Below are 19,922 nucleotides of genomic sequence, written 5' to 3' on the forward strand. Positions count from 1 at the left end.
TCTTCCACAAGTGATTTGCTGTGTACGCATGTAACTCATATATACTTGGCTCACAGTACTGGTGTGTAACATGGATGGGAGCACTTCACATCAGTCTTTCTGTCTCACTTCAAAGATGACTGGACTGTTTTCAGCAGACAAAATTTCGTTAGAACTGAATTGTCAAAGTTTTATGGATATCTGGTAAAATTGTTCATTTAGTGAGACCAGAAAATGCGTATGTTAATATGGACTGCACTCTTCACAGTCTATAGTCATTTATAAGTTAACTTTAAGGGCCGACTGCACCAATGTCGATTAGAAGTTAACCGCGGTCAAGTCAGCATTTAACCCTGATTAACTCAATATTCGGCTGCACCGACCTTGATCAAAGTAAATCGAGGGATTTGATTGTGATTAAAGTTAACTGAGCTCAAAGGGTCGCTTATCTTGAATTGATCACGGTTAACTTATTGTAAATACGTAACATGGCAGAGTATTTTGATGTTTTAATGGCATAGAAGACGAGGGAATGATATACCTTCAACATATAAATCATCACAAACCATGTTGGTGTACTTGTGAAAAGGGGAAATCCTTTCGAAGATTATGGTGACCGGAAACTTGAAGAGAGGTTTCGTTTTTCAAAAGAAACAGTGTGGTGGTTATTGGATCAAATCCACAATAGGTTAGAATTTCCAACTTACCGAAATAATCTCATCTCGCCCATGATCAGACTTCTGATGACATTATGGGCAGCATACGCAACTGGAGCATATTAATATAGTAATTGGTGACAGTGCTAATATACATTCTACAACGGCACAAAGAATTATAAGTGAAGTGTCGGGAATCATAGCAACAATGTCTCGTCAATACATAATGTTTCCTTCTCGAGTGGAAGTACACTCTGTGATGGATGGTTTCAGCACACTGGCTGGATTTCCTGGAGTCATTGGTACAGTGGATTGACTCATATAAGGATTCAGACACCTGGGGGACAGAATGCAGAACTTTCCGCAATAGGAAATCATATTTCTCCTTTAATTGTCAAACAATCAGTGACCACAATTTAAGAACGCGGGACATTGTGGCTTGGTGGCCTGGCTCTGTGCACAATAGTATAATATTTCGTATTTGCGCTCGAAGGGCACAGTTTGAAAATGGAGAAATACCAGTCGGTCACTTACTAGGAGATAGTGGCTATGCATGCAGACCTCACTTATTGACACTACTTTCAAATCCACAGAGTGCAGCAGAGCACCAATATAATAGGTCTCACATTACAACAAGGAACACTGTGGAGAGACTGTATGGTTTGTGGAAAAGGAGATTCCCCATTTTATCTATGGGAATGAGGTGTAATCCACAAAAGACAATGGCAATTATCATAAGTACAGCTGCCTTGCATAATATTACAAGGAGCACAAGCAAGGAAGAGCCACCAGAAAATATGGAAATTATGCGGCTGCTGCTGAGACTGTTGCAGAGGCTGTTGCATAGCAAGAGGGGCCCCAATATTGACAATAATGAGCCAATGCCTTCCGGTCAACAAATGTATCGTGATGACACATTACCAGGACGAGCAGTTCGTCGCACTATCATTGATGAACATTTTCACTGAGGTAAACTGTTACTTAATACATGTATGTAATTATTTTTATTTGAAATTATTATAGTGCACAAATAACGAAATGTTTAAAAAAACATTTACATTACATTTGGTGGAATTCTTCCACTTCCAATATTTTATTTTTTCTTTTAGTGCCAAAATTTTAAGATTTTTTTTTTTAATTCTCATTTCTTTCATATGTTCTCTCTTCATCATTTCCAGCTGCTGCTGGAGTACTTCCACCCTCTTCTGCATCACACTGTCCAGTACAGAGGAGGAAGTTGGTTTAGGTCTCGGTGGCAGCCTTCTCTGAATACATGTTTCTTGTGTCTCTGCACTTGAACATTCTCCATAACAACCCGTGCTGGGATCAGGCTTTCGCCAGCTTCAGAAGCAATTACAGTTCAATTACTGTTTATGGTACTGCTGGCATCACCAACTGCTGCATCATCTGCTACATCTACATTTAGATCCATTATTACACTGTACTGTGCATTCGAATCAAAGGTATTTTCCAGTGGCTTCAATGATGAGCCAACTATTTCCAGTAGTTTTGCCTCGTGTGGACTCTTTTTAGGTGTGGTACTGCCTCCCCACCTCCTGTTTTATAGACTTGAATCTTCTCTTCAGCCAAATCCTTCTGCAACCTCCTCTTCATATTCTCGTAACATGTTTTAAGTCTTTCGGGCCTTCTTTTAGTTACACCTGAAATGGATATATTTTGTAGTAGCTGATATCATTTTTGTTGTGTGTATCTTGAATTGTTATTCAATATTAATCTAAGTGCCATGAAAAACTGTGTTTTAATATACATTAGTAACAGATATTTATTGATTTGTGATTTAAATAAAATTTAATCTTACCTGGAGTTGAATTAAATTGTATTGCTATATTTTCCCATGCATCCAGTTTTTCCCTAACTGTGCAACCATCCGTTTTTTTACACTCTAATATACTTGAATTGGAGGCAACCAACTCCAAAAGCATGTATTCTTCGAATTTGGAAAAATTTGGCGTCCTTTTCTTGTTCTCCACAGTGCAGTAACAACGCTTATGTTAAGCCAACAATATAAAAAGCGCGCGTAAGTACCACAGACCAAGGCGGTTACAACACCCTTGCCACAGGCAGACAACGAATATCATTATCTTTGCATGTATATCGGCATTTTCCTTTGTAACACGTGGAGGTAACCGCAGTCAAACTCCCGATTAGCTAACCGTGTTTTGGTAATCGGCATTTAACGCTGATGCAGCACAGAGCCAACTTAGTTGCGATTAAGTTATAACCGTGATGACGGGACCCTCTGTTATCTTGCTGTATAATCGGCGTTGGTGCAATCGGCCCAAAATGCTGCTGAGTTTTAATGACACAACATATCTACAAAAATCATCTTGCCTGATGGATACAGCAAGACTTGAACTGTTGAAGTATATATTGTCCTGATATGCACAGTTCATGATACTTGCTTGACACTTAGTTCCTGTTGACGATGGTGAGTGCAATTGTCACATTACAGATGAATTTACTCTCTGCACCATGGTAAGAGATGAATGTTTAGCCACTCGTGAAATATCATTTAGAGTATACTTTTTGTTGCATTGATATTGGCACAAAAGTGTGCTATTGTCAGTGCTATTTTGTTTTTATACTTGACTACAATTCCCAAGGTGTGGGAACTCACTATACTAATAAAACAATTTTCCAGTAATATAAAAATATGCAGCGAAACATGGTCAAATATAACGTCCACCATTTTGTCACATTTTCCGTCAAGCAAAATTTCTGAGAAACACGTCAAACACGATTTACGCTTGACAAACACGTCAAATAGCACCGTTCGCGATCAGATATTTTGAAAGCGTCATTAAGTTTGATGACAAAATTTTTGATCGTTTACGGGAGTCTTAACACTTAGAAATAAACATAACTAGATGATAGGTTTAGATGATCAATATATCCTCATTTTATCTTCAAGACTCAGGAACCAATCACATGCACACTATTCGATTCAGTGCTACAACATGGTCAACTGCACCTACTGCTGTCGTTTTATGCAACCCGTAATTTACTAGATAACCTTTGTAGTGTCGGCAGTCTTGCCAACACTATGCACACTAACTGAAAGAGGCGGCCAAGATGCACGCGCTAACTCACGAAGGATGGAGTGAGGTCTGAAACAGGAGACTTAATGAATGCTATAAAGAAAATACGTAGCTTTGGAATATACTTAACTTTTAATCAGTCCTTGTATACATCGTTCTTGATGAGACATCTGGAGATTGTGGCGATACAAGTGAGACTCGTAAGATACATGCACTGTGACAATTGGCGCCTTGCTAAGTCGTAGCCATTAACTTAGATGAAGGCTATTCTAACTGTCTCTCGGCAAATGAGAGCAAAGGCTTCGTCAGTATAGTCGCTAGCAACGTCGTCGTACAACTGGGGCGAGTGCTAGTACGTCTCTCGAGACCTGCCGTGTGGTGGCGCTCGATCTGCGATCCTGACAGTGGCGACACGCGGGTCCGACATGTACTAATGGACCGCGGCCGATTTAAGCTACCACCTAACAAGTGTGGTGTCTGGCAGTGACACAACAACCTTCAAAAACCATGCGCGAGATTTTCAAACTCTCTCGCTCGCTTCGCACAAACTATTAGTCTCGCAGAAAAAATGAACTGGACATTATTTGTCAGCAATTAATGCAGTTAAATTTTGTTGTGGGATCCGTTTTCTCTCGAGGCCACAGTTTTTCGAGTTATTCAAGAAAAAGGTGCGAAAGTGACCTCCAGACGCACCCCCATTTCGACATTAAGCCCCCACCGGTCAGGATTTCTTGTATGTTGTTCATGGCACTCTCTCTTAGCAGTGTGCCAAAATTGGGGACTACACGAACTATCCCGCTATTCGACCTTTTATGGGCTCTACTGATTGTTCTATTACGCCACCATTACAGTCCGCTAGTTCATTAACATTATTACTGTAAACGTATCCTTGAGTCCTTGAGGATAATGAAAGAAAAACGACTTTTTTAAACGGTACGCTAAAACTAATTAAGCTGTCAATTTGAGCCAAACGGAACCCTTACAAGCACAGTAGTTTCGTAGTCTGTGGACCTGACAAATACATTGATGTAATTGTTTATTTTATGTCGTTAAAATTCACAAAATTGTCAGGTAAAATTGATACAAACGTCAATTTTACAATGTGTAAGTCCTCGACTATGTCGGTGGTGTAGTAAGGTTAGCCAGTGAAGACCAGGGGCCGTTAAACTTTTTTACTTAAGAGCCAATGTTGACACTGTACAGCGTTACTTCGGACCGCATATGAAAGGGTGGGGGAGGGGGTGGAGGCGTTGGTAAAGAGAAACTCAATTTTCATCAAACCATGCTTATTGATAGCTCGCCACTTAACACATATCGAGTCTATGTATTATAAGGTACCATACCAAATATTCTTAATTAAAAAAGAAAATACTATATTAGAAATACATGCTTTGTACGTATTACATATCAGGGTTTAGCAGCCAGTTGTATCTTTTTTTTTTTTTTTCTCTTATTGGCGTGAACACCTTGGCCACCTTTCCTAACGATTAGTATGGCCGCTTTCCCCAATCGGAAGAAACTATTTAACTGAAAAAAGTATCTACATTTTTATTTCAAAAGACGTTGTTTAAATATTATCATTGTAAAAAATTGTGACTCTCCGCACAATTGAGGTACCAAGAGTAATATAAATCACTTATCTTCATCAGACAACTCACCCACAACAAAAGTTTGTAGTAAAAATAAGGCAACAGGCTTCCTCTGTCAATCATATTGACAACAACGGACATGAACAATGAGGTGACAAAAGTCAAATCGTTCAAATGGCTCTGAGCACTATAGGACTTAACTTCTGAGGTGATCAGCCCCCCAGAACTTAGAACTACTTAAACCTAACTAACCTAAGGACAACACACACATCCATGCCCGAGGCACGATTCGAACCTGCGACCGTAGCGCCTAGAACCGCTCGGCCACTCCGGCCGGCGACAAAGTTCATGTGGTAGCGATATGCGCATATACAGATAGCGGTAGTGGTGCCTACACAAGGTATAAAAGAGCAGTGCATTCGCGGAGCTTTAATTTCTACTCAACCGATCCCTGTGAGACGGTTTCTGGCGTGATTATGGTCGCACAACAGGAATTAACAGGCATCAAACACTCAATGAGAGTTGGAGCTAGACACGTGGAACATTCCATTTTGGAAATCTTTAGGGAATTCAATACTCTGGGATCCGCAGTGACAAGAGTGTGCTGGGAATACCAAATTTTTAGGCACTGCCTCTCACCACGGTCAACGCAGTGGCCGATGGCCTTCAGTTCATGACCGAGAGCAGCCGCATTTGCGTAGATGTGTGCCAACAAACAACACTACATGAAATAACAACAGCAATGAATGTGGGGCGTGCGACGAACCTACCCCTTAGGACAGTGCGACGAAATTTGGCGTTAATGGGCTATGGCAGCAGACGACATCACTTGCAGCACCTCTCCTGGGCTCGTGGCATTTCGACTGGACCCTAGACGACTAGAAGACAGTGGTCTGGTTAGCTGAGCCCAAATTTCAGTGGGTAGAGAGTTGATGATGGGGTCCGAGTGTGGTGCAGACCTCACAACACTACGGCCCAAGTTGCCAACAAGGCACTGTGCAAGCTGGTGGTGGCTCCATAAAGATGTGGTATACGTTTACATGGACTGGACTGGACTGGGTTCTCTGGCCCAAATGAACTGGTCATTGACTGGAAATGGTTATTTTTGGCTACTTGGAGCCATGTGCAGCGATTCATGGACCTCAATTTTTATAGATGACAATGTCCAGTTGTTCACAATGGGTCTGAAAACATTCTGGACAGTTCGAGCAAATGATTGGCCATCCAGATTGCCCGACACGAATCCCACTGAACATTTAAGTGACGTAGTAGAGAGGTGAGTGTGTGAGAAAATCCTTCACCAACAACACTTTCCCAATTATGGATGGCTTTAGAGGTAGCATGGCTCAATATTTTTACAAGGGACTTCCATCAACTTGTTGAGTCCACACTACGTTGAATTGCTGCACTACGCCAGGCAAAAGGTGGTCTAATACGATATTAGGAGGTATCCCATGACTTTCGTTGGGCAACGGCCTTGCCGCAGTGGATACGCCGGTTCCCGTGAGATCACCGAAGTTAAGCGCTGTCGGGCGTGGTCGGCACTTGGATGGGTGACCTTCCAGGCCGCCATGCGCTGTTGCCATTTCTCGGGGTGCACTCAGCCTCGTGATGCCAATTGAGCTACTCGACCGAATAGTAGCGGCTTAGGTCAAGAATACCATCATAACGACCGGGAGCGCGGTGTGCTGACCCAACGCCCCTCCTATCCACATCCTCCCCTGAGGATGACACGGCGGTCGGATGCTCCCGGTAGGCCACTCGTGGCCTGAAGACGGAGTGCTAGTGCCATGACTTTTGTGGCTTCACTGTATAGATTCAATAAGGGGAACCTTTCTTCCTTGTAGCGAAATCTCTTTCGGAGGGGGGAAAAAAAAACCAGTGAGCTTAATTTAATGTTATATTCTCATAAAGACATTGTATGTTACTGTGCCGCCCGGGGTGGCGGAGCGGTTCTAGGCGCTACAGTCTGGCACCACGCGACCGCTACGGTCGCAGGTTCGAATCCTGCCTCGGGCATGGATGTGTGTGATGTCTTTAGGTTAGTTAGGTTTAAGTAGTTCTAAGTTCTAGGGGACTGATGACCATAGAAGTTAAGTCCCATAGTGCTCAGAGCCGTTTGACCCTTAAGTTACTATCTGGTATGAGCAACTGGAAATGTATGTGACTGCTGTCGAACAATTAAAAAGTTGCTGTAAATGGATTTGTGGGTTAGGCTACTGAGAGGTGTGCCTGAGATTCTAAAAGTAGCCTGTAGTCTTACACCGTCCAATGGATCCCGTCTGCCATAGAATCAATCTACTTGTCAACGTTTTTGAGATGCTGTATTCCACTGAAACTGACTCAAGTGGCTCTGAGCACTATGGGACTCAACTGCTGTGGTCATAAGTCCTGACTCAAGTGGCATACGTATCTGCACTGGTAAGCTACCTGTGTCATGGACCAGTGCGCGAGTGTTCGCGTGTGTGTCGGCTCGATGGAAATGGATGTTCAAGTCCGGTTGACACAGGTCGGCGTCCGTCGATCGCGACAACTCGGATCTGTAACTGTTGAAACTAACTCCTCGCTTTGTTTGGTTAGTTTCAGATACTATCTCCCTTTAACAGATTTCCGCGTATCTATGGAGCAGCACGCCGAAATGTATAAGCGGCTAATTGAAGCAATGGTGTTCGAAGGATGTCTGTCTTCTGTACTGCTACACACAGCGGCTGCACCACTCGGTACCGCAACTACTCCCCTCATCTGTGATGAAAAATATTATTTTAAAGGCAAGAAAACATTTTATTGACTTTATAATTACACCCTGGACACGAAAAAAAACACATTTACTAAAAAACACAGAAGTTGCACAAAAGCAAAGAATAAAGATATTGACAGCAGAGTCATGGAGCAGCACATAAACATAGACGTCAATGAATTCTTTTCTTTTCTATTAACATTTCCTCCAAAAGAAAAAAAATCATGAAATTATTGCTTTGTCTCTTGAATGCCAATTTCTGAATATAGAAAATTAAATCGAACTCGTTGAAGGGGTTTCGTCAAAATATCTGCCAACTGGTTGTGTCCATCAATGTGTTCCAAGAAAATCTCACCATTCAGATATCTTTCACGAACATAGAAATGTCGGACCTCTATATGTTTAGAACGTCGATGATATTCTGGATTTTTTGCTAACTTCAATGCACTAGCATTGTCGGCGTAAAGAACTGGAGGCTACCCCCACATTTCGACTAATTCTGATAGCAGACGACGTAACCAAACTAACTCTTTCGCTCCTTCCATTCTTCCTTCTCATTTGACTGCAATATTTCTGAAAACAGTTTGGATCTTTGTATTCAAGTGCATCAACTTTTGTTGCCATACAAAATTCACCACTTTACATCCAGGTTGGTTTTCTTCGTTGTCTTTTATTCTTCAGTTTCTCTTCATTAGAAGATTCAGCAGCTTCTGCTTTTAGAAATTCTGTTAATTCTTTATTTTCATCAGATTCACTCGACTCTTGACTTTCTCTAGAATCGAGAGTGCCAATTTTTTTTCTTGAGTTTGACTTCCTCCAGAAGTGTACAGCCTAGGAGGTTTACATTGGTCATCTTTAGATGAATTCGGATCATTAAATTCTTCCTGAGGGACTTCAAATTCAACATGATTACTATGTAAATCACAAACAATTTCTGGCTTAAATTTCACATCGTGACTCAACACCACTTTTCTTTTAGATGGAAGCCAAACTCTAAACCCATCCTTGTCATTAACATATCCAACAAGTCGTCTAAATTCTGCCTTATCATCAAACTTGGAACGGAATTGTTTGTTAATGTGAACGTAGCAGCCTGTGCCAAAAATTTTGAGATGATGAAGTCGTCCTACCGGTCGATTAAACCATAGTTCATAAGGGATTTTATTTTCAACCGAAGATTTTCCAGTACGATTTATTAGGTAGACTGCTGTGTTACATGCCTCTGCCCACAACCCTTTAGGTAATTTACTCGGATTTAGCATTGACCGTGCAGCTTCAACAATGGTCCTATTTTCCCGTTCAGCCACACCATTTTGTTCAGGATCGTGAGGAGGAGGAATCAGAAACTCTATTCCCCTGTCTGCAAGCAGTTCACTGACATTCTTATTGTTAAATTCTTTGTCACCATCACATCTAAATTGTTTGACAACATGTCCATTAGTTCGTGCCTCATTTAAAAACTGCTTAAGCACAGTAAACACTTCACTTTTGTGTCTTAAAAAGAAAATTCGACGAAATTTACTAAAATCGCCTTTGAAACATACATAATAGTGCTTACCTCCAAAAGATTTCGTGCTCATTGGTCCATTGACATCCGCGTGGATTAATTCACCAGTACTGGTAGAGCGTATTGTTCGTGTTTTGAATGGCAGCCTATGCATCTTTCCAACTGCACAGCCGCCACAAAATTCACTCTTGGCACCTTCCACATTAATGTTCATTCCTTTTAAAATATTCTTCACATGTTGTTTATTTTGATGACCAAACCTTTCATGGTACAGTTGCAATGTTTCGGATGAAGTCATCAAGTTCACACGATTCATTTTTGCATTTCTAACAACACGCATGTTCAACACACAACGTCCATTTTTCACATAACCTGTCGTAGGAATATTGCCATTGACTTGTCTTCGAACACAGACATTATTATAAGTAAAATTAGTACTGTAGCCTCTGCAGGCAATGGCTCTCACAGAGAACAGATTAGCACTTGCATCAGGGACGTACAAAACATTGTCCATTCTAGCATTGTACCATTTATTGTTACGTCGAATTTGAATGTAAACTGTTCCTTGACCGTACGCACACATTTTGACATCTTGTTTTCCCAATGCAATTACTTGAGGAGCATCAAATTCACTATGCGAAACAAAATACTGTTCGTTGGGAGTGATATGATTTGTAGCGCCACTCGCAATACCATGTATTTGGGTCACTGTGATTACTGGTACACACACCCATAGCGTATGAAGTAAATGCAGCGTGTTCACTTTCTTGCTTCTTCTCTCTTCTTTTATTGCTGTCACGAGTGTTCTGTGGACACTCTGCTGCCCAGTGACCTAATTGTTTGCATTTATTACACGGAAACTTCTGTTTTAATTGTGACTTCATCTTTACTTGCTGATTACTTGTTTGCAGTTTTCTTGTTATAGAAACGACGAAAGCTGCACTTCCATTAATGTCTTGTTCACGCAGTTCAATAGTACAGAGTTTTTCAATCAATAAATTCAAGCTTTGCTTTTCTGTCGGTATCGTATCCCAGAGATCCTTAAAATTGTCGTAGTCTTTTCCCAGTGTAGACAAAATTCGACCATTTAAGATTCTTTCAGATAGCGTATTTTCTTCATGTTTTGATAATTCATCGTTCAGGTCCACATATAACTTTTGCAGTTTGGCCACATGTGCACTAATATCTTCCGATTCATCACGTTTAACACGGAAAAATGTTTCAATCAACATATTCAAACGCTGAGTACTGCTACGTTCAAATCGGGCGCGTAATTTGTCCCAGATTTCTTTAGCATTCTTGCACGTTAAGACGAGTTCTGCGACAGGTTTACTTAGCGCACTTGCTATAAGACTCGCTGCCTTTGCGTCGTCCTTGTACCATTCCACATACGATTCTTTTTGTACACTTGTCGCATCTTGCGGCAACTCTACACGTTCATGAGTGCCGTTAATATCTTCTAGTCCATATGAACGCAGCACCATAGAAATATGCCATTTCCATTTGGCCCAGTCCTCAGGTCCTTCGAGCTTACCAATGCTGACCTTATGGGTCTAGTTTAGCAGGGGATACAATCCGTCGGCTTTGACCAATGACGTCAGAATTCGCAAGAGATCATGTATTACAAAGATGAAAAAGCTGAGAAGAATGTCCAGAAACGAAGGAATGCAAGAGAGAAAAGCTATACTTCACATTTATAGGGTTCAAATGGCTCTGAGCACTATGGGACTCAACTGCTGAGGTCATTAGTCCCCTAGAACTTAGAACTAGTTAAACCTAACTAACCTAAGGACATCACAAACATCCATGCCCGAGGCAGGATTCGAACCTGCGACCGGAGCGGTCTTGCGGTTCCAGACTGCAGCGCCTTTAACCGCACGGCCACTTCGGCCGGCCCATTTATAGGGGCCAGTAGTATTTTCACGTTAACGATATCGCGTGTTTCTATCATAGTATTTATCCGCAAAATACAATGGAAAGAAATGAATGAAATATATTACTAGCAAAGAATACATCACGTTACATGTATGTCAGTTGTATCTCGAAACTCTTTCGAACTGTATTGCTTAAGTGCAGTACGGGATACTACTTCAGCGTAAGTCGATTTCTTACTTTCAACTAGCATTGCTGTCGTGTTGTTCACTTGAACTATGTATCCCCTGCTTCACTAAACCGTAAATGAACCACCCGATACAAATTGAAAGCTCATTGGAAGTGTGTTGCTTAAGTACAGTACGGAATACGAGTTTTTCGTGTCGATTTCTTCATTTTCACTAGCATTACTGTCCTGTTCTTCACTTGAACGATGTATCCTCCGCTTCAGTAAACCCTAAGTGGAACACGGGATGCAAATTGTAGATGTGTTGTTTATCTCGTCTCCGCTATTACTAACAGTCTTTTCTTACGTACATATCAGTACTACTGATGACAGAAGGACCTACGTATGTAATATATGTATACCAGACTGCCGTTGACCTCGATATATGTACAATGGTAACGAAAAGGTGGAAGTAGACGTACGTTACATTTGCAACCTGTACCTCAATTGAACCACACGGAGACAAGAAGACGACACATGTACAATTTGCATCCCGTACTTCACTATGGGGTACAGTTTTCTTGTTGCCTTGGACGCTAATAGTGTTCCATTCGTTACTTGAGGTATATACGAGGTGCGGCTAGAAAAAAACCGGACTGATGCTGGAAAAAACATCTATTTACAATTATTTACAATTATTTACAATTTCATGTTATCTCCTTCAATGTACTCTCCTCCTCGGTCTCTACACCGCTCCATACGAATTTTCCACTGTTCATAGCAATGCTGCAGATCATTTTCGGTTAAGTCCATACATTACTTCCGTCGCTTTTTCTTTTACTGCTTCAACAGTCTCAAATCTAGTTCCTTTCAAAGCTGACTTGACTTTAGGGAAAAGAAAAAAGTCACAGGGAATGTTGTGTTTTGCCAAAAACGTCTTCACTGACAACGCACTGTGAGCTGGGGCATTGTCTTGGTGAAGGATCCATGACTTTTTTCTCCACAAATCGTTCCGTTTTCTCCGTACTCGCTCACGTAGGGTAGCCAGGACGCTAATGTAGTAATGCTGATTCACTGTTTGTCCCTCTGGTACCCAATCAATGTGCACAATCCCTTTGATGTCAAAAAAAAAAAAAAAAAAAAAAAAAAAAAAAAAAAAACAATCATCATTGCCTTGAATTTCGATTTTGACATTCGTGCTTTTTTTTTGTCGTGGAGAACCAGCAGTTTTCCAATGCATCGATTGGCGTTTAGTTTCGGGATCGTAAGTAAAAAACCACGATTCATCGCAAGTAATAACATTTTGTAAGAAGGTGGGATCACTTTCAATGTTTTCCAGGATGTCAGAACAAATCATTCTTCGGCGTTCCTTTTGTTCAATTGTGAGACACTTTGGAACCATTTTTGAACACACTTTGTTCATGTTGAAACTTTCATGAAGAATCTGCCTAACACTTTCCTTGTCAACTCCTGTTAACTCAGACACTGCTCTGATTGTTAAACGGCGATCTTGTCGAACAAGTTTACCGATTTTTTCAATGTTTGCATCAGTTTTTGCTGACAATGGTCTGCCAGTGCGAGTGTCATCACTGGTGTCTTCGCGGCCATCTTTAAATCGTTTAAACCACTCAAACACTTGTGTTCGCGATAAACAATCATCGCCGTACACTTGTTGTAACATTACAAACGTTTCACTTGCAGATTTTCCTAGTTTGAAACAAAATTTGATGTTAACACGCTGTTCTTTCTGTACACTCAACATTTTCCGACGCACAGACAAAACGTCAACTACTTAAAACAGACGCCACGGGCAGACTGAGTGCAGGAGGCAGATGAAACTCGAGCAGTAGGCGGAGCGAGAGTCACGTGACAGGCCACGCGACTTTCAGCCTTATTGCATTCGTTTTATTGTTTCACCAGTACTAGTCCGGTTTTTTTCTAGCCACATCTCGTAGCTATACGCAACATTTGTATCTTGCTCGCCAATTGACATATATAGTGTCAGTGTAAAGGCGAAGTGAAGGACGGGATACAAATTTTAGTTGTGTCGTGGGTTTCGCCTGTAATATAGCAAGTACAATTCGTACTGATACTAGTGCTGGGAAACGAAAGAAGATCGACAGCTGAGAAATTTCTATTACGTACTTCACAACACGAAAATACACATATTGGTGGAATAAAACAGTGAAATATGTCAAAATTGTGAAATACAGTAAAAGAAGCAACTGGAAAAGTGATTTTACCACACGGAAATATCGAGGAATAACCGAAGCTCGCCTAGACAGACAGTAACGAAAATTACATACCCACAAACAGACAAATCCATTTCTATAAACGAAAATAAGACACTAAAAGTTGTTCTACAATAACAAACTAATACTCCAAATTACCTCAATATTATTACGAATAATTATTTTAATGTACAATGAAAGCGCTTATCCGGAACACAGAACTGTTTTATTATCTATGCCTCGAAGTGAAGACATTACTATCTATGACTAATGTATGACGTCATTGGTAAAAGCCGACGGGTTGTATCCCCTGCTTCACTAGACCCGACCTTATAATCGCCGCTAGCAATCATGTTTCTTTACAGATATAAGCTCATTTCAAATATTGTTTTAATTAAACTATGTTGTTTGCCTTTACACGCGTACTGGGCCCATAACCTGATGAAAAATATTATTTTAAAGGCAAGAAAACATTTTATTAACTTTATAATTACATACTGGATACGAAAAAAACACATTTACTAAAAAAACACAGAAGTTACACAAAAGCAAAGAATAAAGATATTGACAGCAGAGTCATGTAGCAGCACATAAAAATAGACTTCAATGAATTTTTTTCTTTTCTTTTAACGATCTGAAACAATAAACCAAATATACTTCGCGTCTGACTTATAAGCTTACGCGAAACTTGATAACGATAGCTTTGATGCCCTGTTTGCAAATGAATGTTCAAAAGTAGATAATATGATATCTCGAATTGTTATAAGTTCTACCATTCAAGCCGATGCCACATTACAGACTTGCGAGGATGTTGATTTGTGAAGTATTATAGCGTCGTTAGTGCGTCGCTACGGTGCTAATTCAACAACTCCTACGTCATAAATCCAGAGATAATGTATTCTCTAAATAAAATACAGAAACCGTCGTAATATAATGTTCAATCACTGTTCCCTGTTGATAATGTCACTCAATCACCTTTAGCTTCGACGTTCTATAAAGAAAATAATTATTCAGTTACACAATCAAGTTCAATTAAATGATGTAGACGACACGACACGAAGTATTAAAGTTATATCTTAATTTATTGAACTTCTGAACTATCTAACCACTGCACTGGAAAGCACACCGATCTGTCAAGGAACTGAAACTACGATTTACATCAGCAATTCTGACATTGACTGCAGCTTCCGACAACACGGCGTACCTGCGAATTCTTCATGATTGCCTGTATGTGTTTCCTACTCAAGTTTATTTGTAGAGTTTATGTCGGCGTCTGGTACATTGCTGTGTCCTTCAATGTTCGTGACGATCACAGATCACGACGACTAAGTCCCAGAATTGATTAAGTATCACACGAGTTACTTTTCCCTCGCGTATAATATCTGTTCCGTTGTCCGGGTAAACGGTAAATGTTCTATCACCGTTCTTCAGAACTATGACTATTACGTCAAGACCATACTTGAAGTAACATCTCCATTGAAGTTTTTCATTGTAGTTGATGTGTCGACAGAAGTGCCGACACAGTGTGTTTGAGGAGACCGAAATGCACGCTATAAGCTCACGAAGGATGGCGTGAGGTCAAACAGGATACGTAATGAATGCTATAAAGAAAAGTACGTAGCTTCTGGAATACTTAACTTTAATCCATCCTTGTGGTACATCGCTCTTGACGATACAAGTGAGACTCTTTAGATACAAGCTAATTGCGCCTTGCTAGGTCGTAGCCATTGACTTAGCTGAAGGCTATTCTAACTATCTGCTCTGCAAATGAGCGAGGCTTCGTCAGTGTGCATCGCTAGCTAAGTCGTCCGTACAAATGGTGCGAGTGCTAGTCCGTCTCTCGAGACCTGCCGTGTGGTGGCGCTCGGTCTGCGATCACTGCCAGTGGCGACACGCGGGTCCGACATGTACTAATGGACCGTGGCCGATTTAAAGCTACCACCTAGCAAGTGTGGTGTCTGGCGGTGACACCACAGTAGTCACAGCGAACTTACAGCTCGATGCGGCTACAACTCTTTTCTGGGATAAATGTTATCTCTGATCACTTTATCTCGTCTGGGTTTTAACCTTCATAAAGCATATATTTTGAACTCTTTATTTAGAGTTGCATACTTCATAGATGAAGTGATCATCTGATAGTCTTTTATTTAGTTCTTTCCGTGGAATAGATGTTGTTAGTTCCCTAGTATTTCTGTTGCTCAAACTTTCAATAGTGTTAATATTTTGTTGCCAGTAGCTAGGTCAGGATAACTAATTTTTATATCTTTTGCTGTCAAAAGGGATGTCATTAGGGGCTCTATATTTGGGGTGTTGTACCAGGGAAGGCAAGTGCAAAGGGTTGGGTGTCTGCTATCCGATAGTAGTAAAAACATGCAGTGAATAATGGTACACATTAGGGAAATAGCATCACTAGATAGAAAGGACCACTGTGTACAATTAGGGAGCAAGTCTGTGTGTATCATTCCTGAAATTGAAGAGGGTGCTCTTGTTCCCATTAAACGAACACACTGCAACCAGTTTCAAACTGTGCCGTGTGTATTTGGCGCCAGTGATGCTTGCTGCCTACGGTTCAAGTGATGGGAAAGTTGAGGAGCCTGTTTTCCTTCTTTTTTTCAGATTGTCAGTGAGCTACCGTTCAAAAATTATGTCAACTCTAAGGGAGGGCAAAGAAGGAAAAATTAATGGTATATAGTGTGGAGTCCTGAGCAGCACAAAACACAAAAAAGTATGCGATTATCTGATATGTAAATAAGCACTGACAGAAAAATCAGTCACAACACCAAAAAATAATTAATGTAGGGTAATGAAATTTTGGCACTACATTTGTGTAGGTAATATACGTAATATGTTGCAAGATCACTGGTTAATGTAAGCATGAGATAAACCATTGAAAATGTGAAATGCTGGTACATCGAGAACTGGTGTAACTTCCAGAATGTTGAATGCAAGCATGTAAAAGTGCATGCATTGTGTTGTACAGGTGCTGGATGCTAGTTTTTGGGATGGAGTTCCATGCCTGTTGCACCTGACCCATCAATGAATGTAGGCACAGTTGATGCAGTTTGTGGGTGACGCTGGAGTTGTGTCTCAAGATGTCCTGTATGCCAGACTGGAGACAGATCTGATGATCGAGCAAGCCTGAGAAACATGTCAACACATTGTAGAGCTCATTGGGTTTCAACAGCGGTGTGGGCGAGGTTTATCCTGTTGGAAAACACCATCTGGTATGCTGCTCATGAATGACAGCACAACAGGTCCAGTCACCAGATTAATGTACAAATTTCCAGTGGGGTGTCTGGGGCAAGAGTGCTCATGCTGTCACATGAAATCTCACTGTGGACCGTACCTCCATGTGTAGTTGCAGTGTGTCTAGGACACAGACAGGTTGGTTATAGGCCCTCAACCGGCCTGCTCCTAACCAACACATGGCCATCACTAGTAGTGAGGCAGAACCAGCTCTCACTAGAAAACGCAAGAGACCTCCCACCTGCCGTCCAATGAGCTCACTCTTGGCACCAGTGAAGTTGAAAATGGCGATGGTTTGGGGTCATTGCAGTGCACACTGCAGGGCGTTTGTCTCGGAGCTGTCCTTGCTGTAACTGATTTGTGACAGTTCGTTGTGTCACTGCGCAGCTAAGAGCTGCTCAAATTGCCGCTGCAGATGCAGTACAATGCAGCAGAGTCATATGCTGAAAACGACGGTTGTCCCCTCTTAGTAGTGCCACATGGCTGTCTGGAGCCCAGTCTCCTTGTAGCCATACATTTTCGCGACCACCGCTGCCAACAACCCTGTACAGTGGCTACATTCCTCCCAAGTTTTTCTGCAATAGCGCCGAAGAAACATCCAGTTTCTCATAGCCCTATTACATGACCCCGTTCAATCTCAGCGATGCGTTGTAATGGCATCTTTGTCTCCTTAAAGGCATTCTTGACTAACGTGACAGTCATTCTATGTCATAGAATAGAGGGTGTTGACATGAAAAAGGCAGATGAGCAGTAGAGTTAGGGAAACGATTTAGCCAAGAAGAATGAAGAATGGATAACGATACTACATACCCAGGGGCTGTGTGCTCACCTAGCACATAACTCAATAACTGTGTAGACCCATTGTATCTCACACAGTGTGTGAGCCCCAAAGAGGGTTTTGTTAATTTTACTATTATATTTCAGAACAAAATCGTGTAACAAGCAATCACAGCACAGTCATAGTATAGAGCAATAAATGTTTATTGCAACATAGGCCAAGGCATAAACATTGTGTTAACAAGTGAATGTGATACAGCGTTCTTTTTCCGTCACACTTTACTTCATCTGATGTGGTATTCCTCGTTCTCCTAGTTAACCATCCTGTGATGCTTTTTACTCCCAATGACATTCTCATCTTTTTTTTTTTACTTTTACATTTTCTGGCCACTGTCTCCCTTAATTCAATAGCCAAATAAAAATTGTGCGTGTTTCCAACAGAAGCAGATATTATTTTCCATTTTCATACTATTTTTCGTAAATATAATTGACAGCAAAAACTGAATACTTTTTTCTTTAGAATCAAAAATTTCAAATAAATTAACATCATTTTCTATGTGTATATTTGGTCCTTTCCAGTTAACTTTAAACTGTTTACAGAATTTATTCAAATACACTATCTAAAATGAAAAGAGTTATGTCACGAAGCACCAGTCTGATATTTATTGAATTTCCTGGAACTGTTAAGCCCACCACAGCTATTAAATGATTAAACTTTCTTTCCCCAATTGTTAGTTTGAGGTGCACTCCCCCTAGGCATGAGCTTTTGCATAATATTGCATCATCTCGTGTTAATCTGCTGGTATATGCCGTTTAGTTCTCTGGTCATGAGGACTATGACAGCAGGATTCACCATTCTTGTCACATACTTGCGAGCATTCAGCCTCCGTTTAAAAATTATCTAAAAGATCCTGTTGCCATACTCATGAGCTCCATGCATTATGATTGCAGTCGATGGAGAGATACATTTCTCGAGAACTGCTAGTTCTTATGATGTTTCACCAATCGCCTACAGGTACACTGACATGGATCTGACTGCCACAGACAGAAGTTAGCTTCATCTCTGGACACCAAACCATACTTTTCCATGTGCCAGCTGCCTCTTGTTTATATCATGCTTGACTCTTATTGTCTGTGGTGTGGTATCAGAGATAATCAATGCATGGCTACTGAAACTCAACACTTAACCAAATCCTAGATTGGCCTTTTTCTAGCCACACATTGTCATATATAAATTCTTTCCAGGAATCGTCAATATCTACACAGCCCTCTCTTAGGACAGCCTCTGTTAAGTAGACCACCCCTCTGTGAACTTTTTCTCCACTGTGCACGGTCAAGGTGGCTCCATTTACGAGGGTTGTCCAGAAAGTAAGCGCCAATCGGTCGCTAAATGGAAACCATAGTGAAATCAGAAACATTTTATTTGCAAGAGTTAGCTACACTTTCCAGATACTTCTCTACATAGTCGCCGCTCCAACTTAGACTTTTGTCGGAGCGTTATACCAAATTTCCTACACCATCATCATAGAAGGCAGCTGCCTGTGCTTTCTGATAATTCTCTACTCTAGTCTATAGCGTGTAGCCTGTGCCCAAGTGTTGTCTTCGTATCCAGCGTTTCATGTGAACAGAGATGATACTCAGGATGAGCCAATTAGGGCTGTGTTGTGGGTGATCGAACACTTCCCATCAAAAAGGCTGCAGGAGCGTCTTCAGTGCCCCTGCAGAATGCAGCTGAGAATTGCCATGAAGAAGGGAGTGTGTGGCAGTTGTGTTAGGTGGGCTGCATTCATTAAGGCGAAGCCTCTCAGCGGGCCCTCCTACTTGGTGGGAGACATCGTTGTTCTAGGCACCTTTACTCGCTCACAGTGCGCTCACAACTGAAAAGAGCATCTTGATGTGATAGTCAGTCATACTTAGAGACACTACCTAACACATCTGTGCAAAGCTTCATCGGGTTTTCACTGTGGTGTCCATTTCGCGACAGATCGGAACTTACTTTCTGGACAACCCTTGTATAATAGTGTAAGGAAAGTCGATTAGTTGTTTTTTTTTTTTTTTTTGCTGGTGTGTTCTGTGTGGTAGAAACAGGTATGAAAACAGTCA

At 41.1% G+C, this 19,922-nt stretch overlaps 1 protein-coding gene and 1 pseudogene across 5 annotated transcripts in view; both read left to right on the plus strand.

Moving 5' to 3' along the window:
- The window catches only part of LOC126210550 (zinc finger protein 239-like), a 71,608-nt gene that overhangs the window by 50,042 nt on the left and 1,644 nt on the right, over positions 1-19,922 (plus strand). Inside the window, exons 5-6 of one of the 5 annotated variants that reach the window (XR_007540697.1) lie at positions 1,229-1,604; positions 1,814-2,406. The exons of 3 other annotated variants lie outside the window; for them this stretch is intronic. Coding sequence is in view for 1 of the 2 variants with exons in the window: in XM_049939806.1 (XP_049795763.1) it covers positions 1,814-1,904 (91 nt within the window). In the remaining variant the exon portion in view is untranslated. Of the gene's footprint in view, positions 1-1,228; positions 1,605-1,813; positions 2,407-19,922 lie in introns of those variants that run through there. One more of the 5 variants, XM_049939806.1, reaches the window with a different exon arrangement.
- LOC126210752 (5S ribosomal RNA) lies at positions 6,751-6,868 on the plus strand (annotated as a pseudogene).

The sequence above is a fragment of the Schistocerca nitens genome, chromosome 10 (genome assembly GCF_023898315.1).
Source record: "Schistocerca nitens isolate TAMUIC-IGC-003100 chromosome 10, iqSchNite1.1, whole genome shotgun sequence".
Classification (NCBI taxonomy): Eukaryota; Metazoa; Arthropoda; class Insecta; order Orthoptera; family Acrididae; genus Schistocerca; species Schistocerca nitens.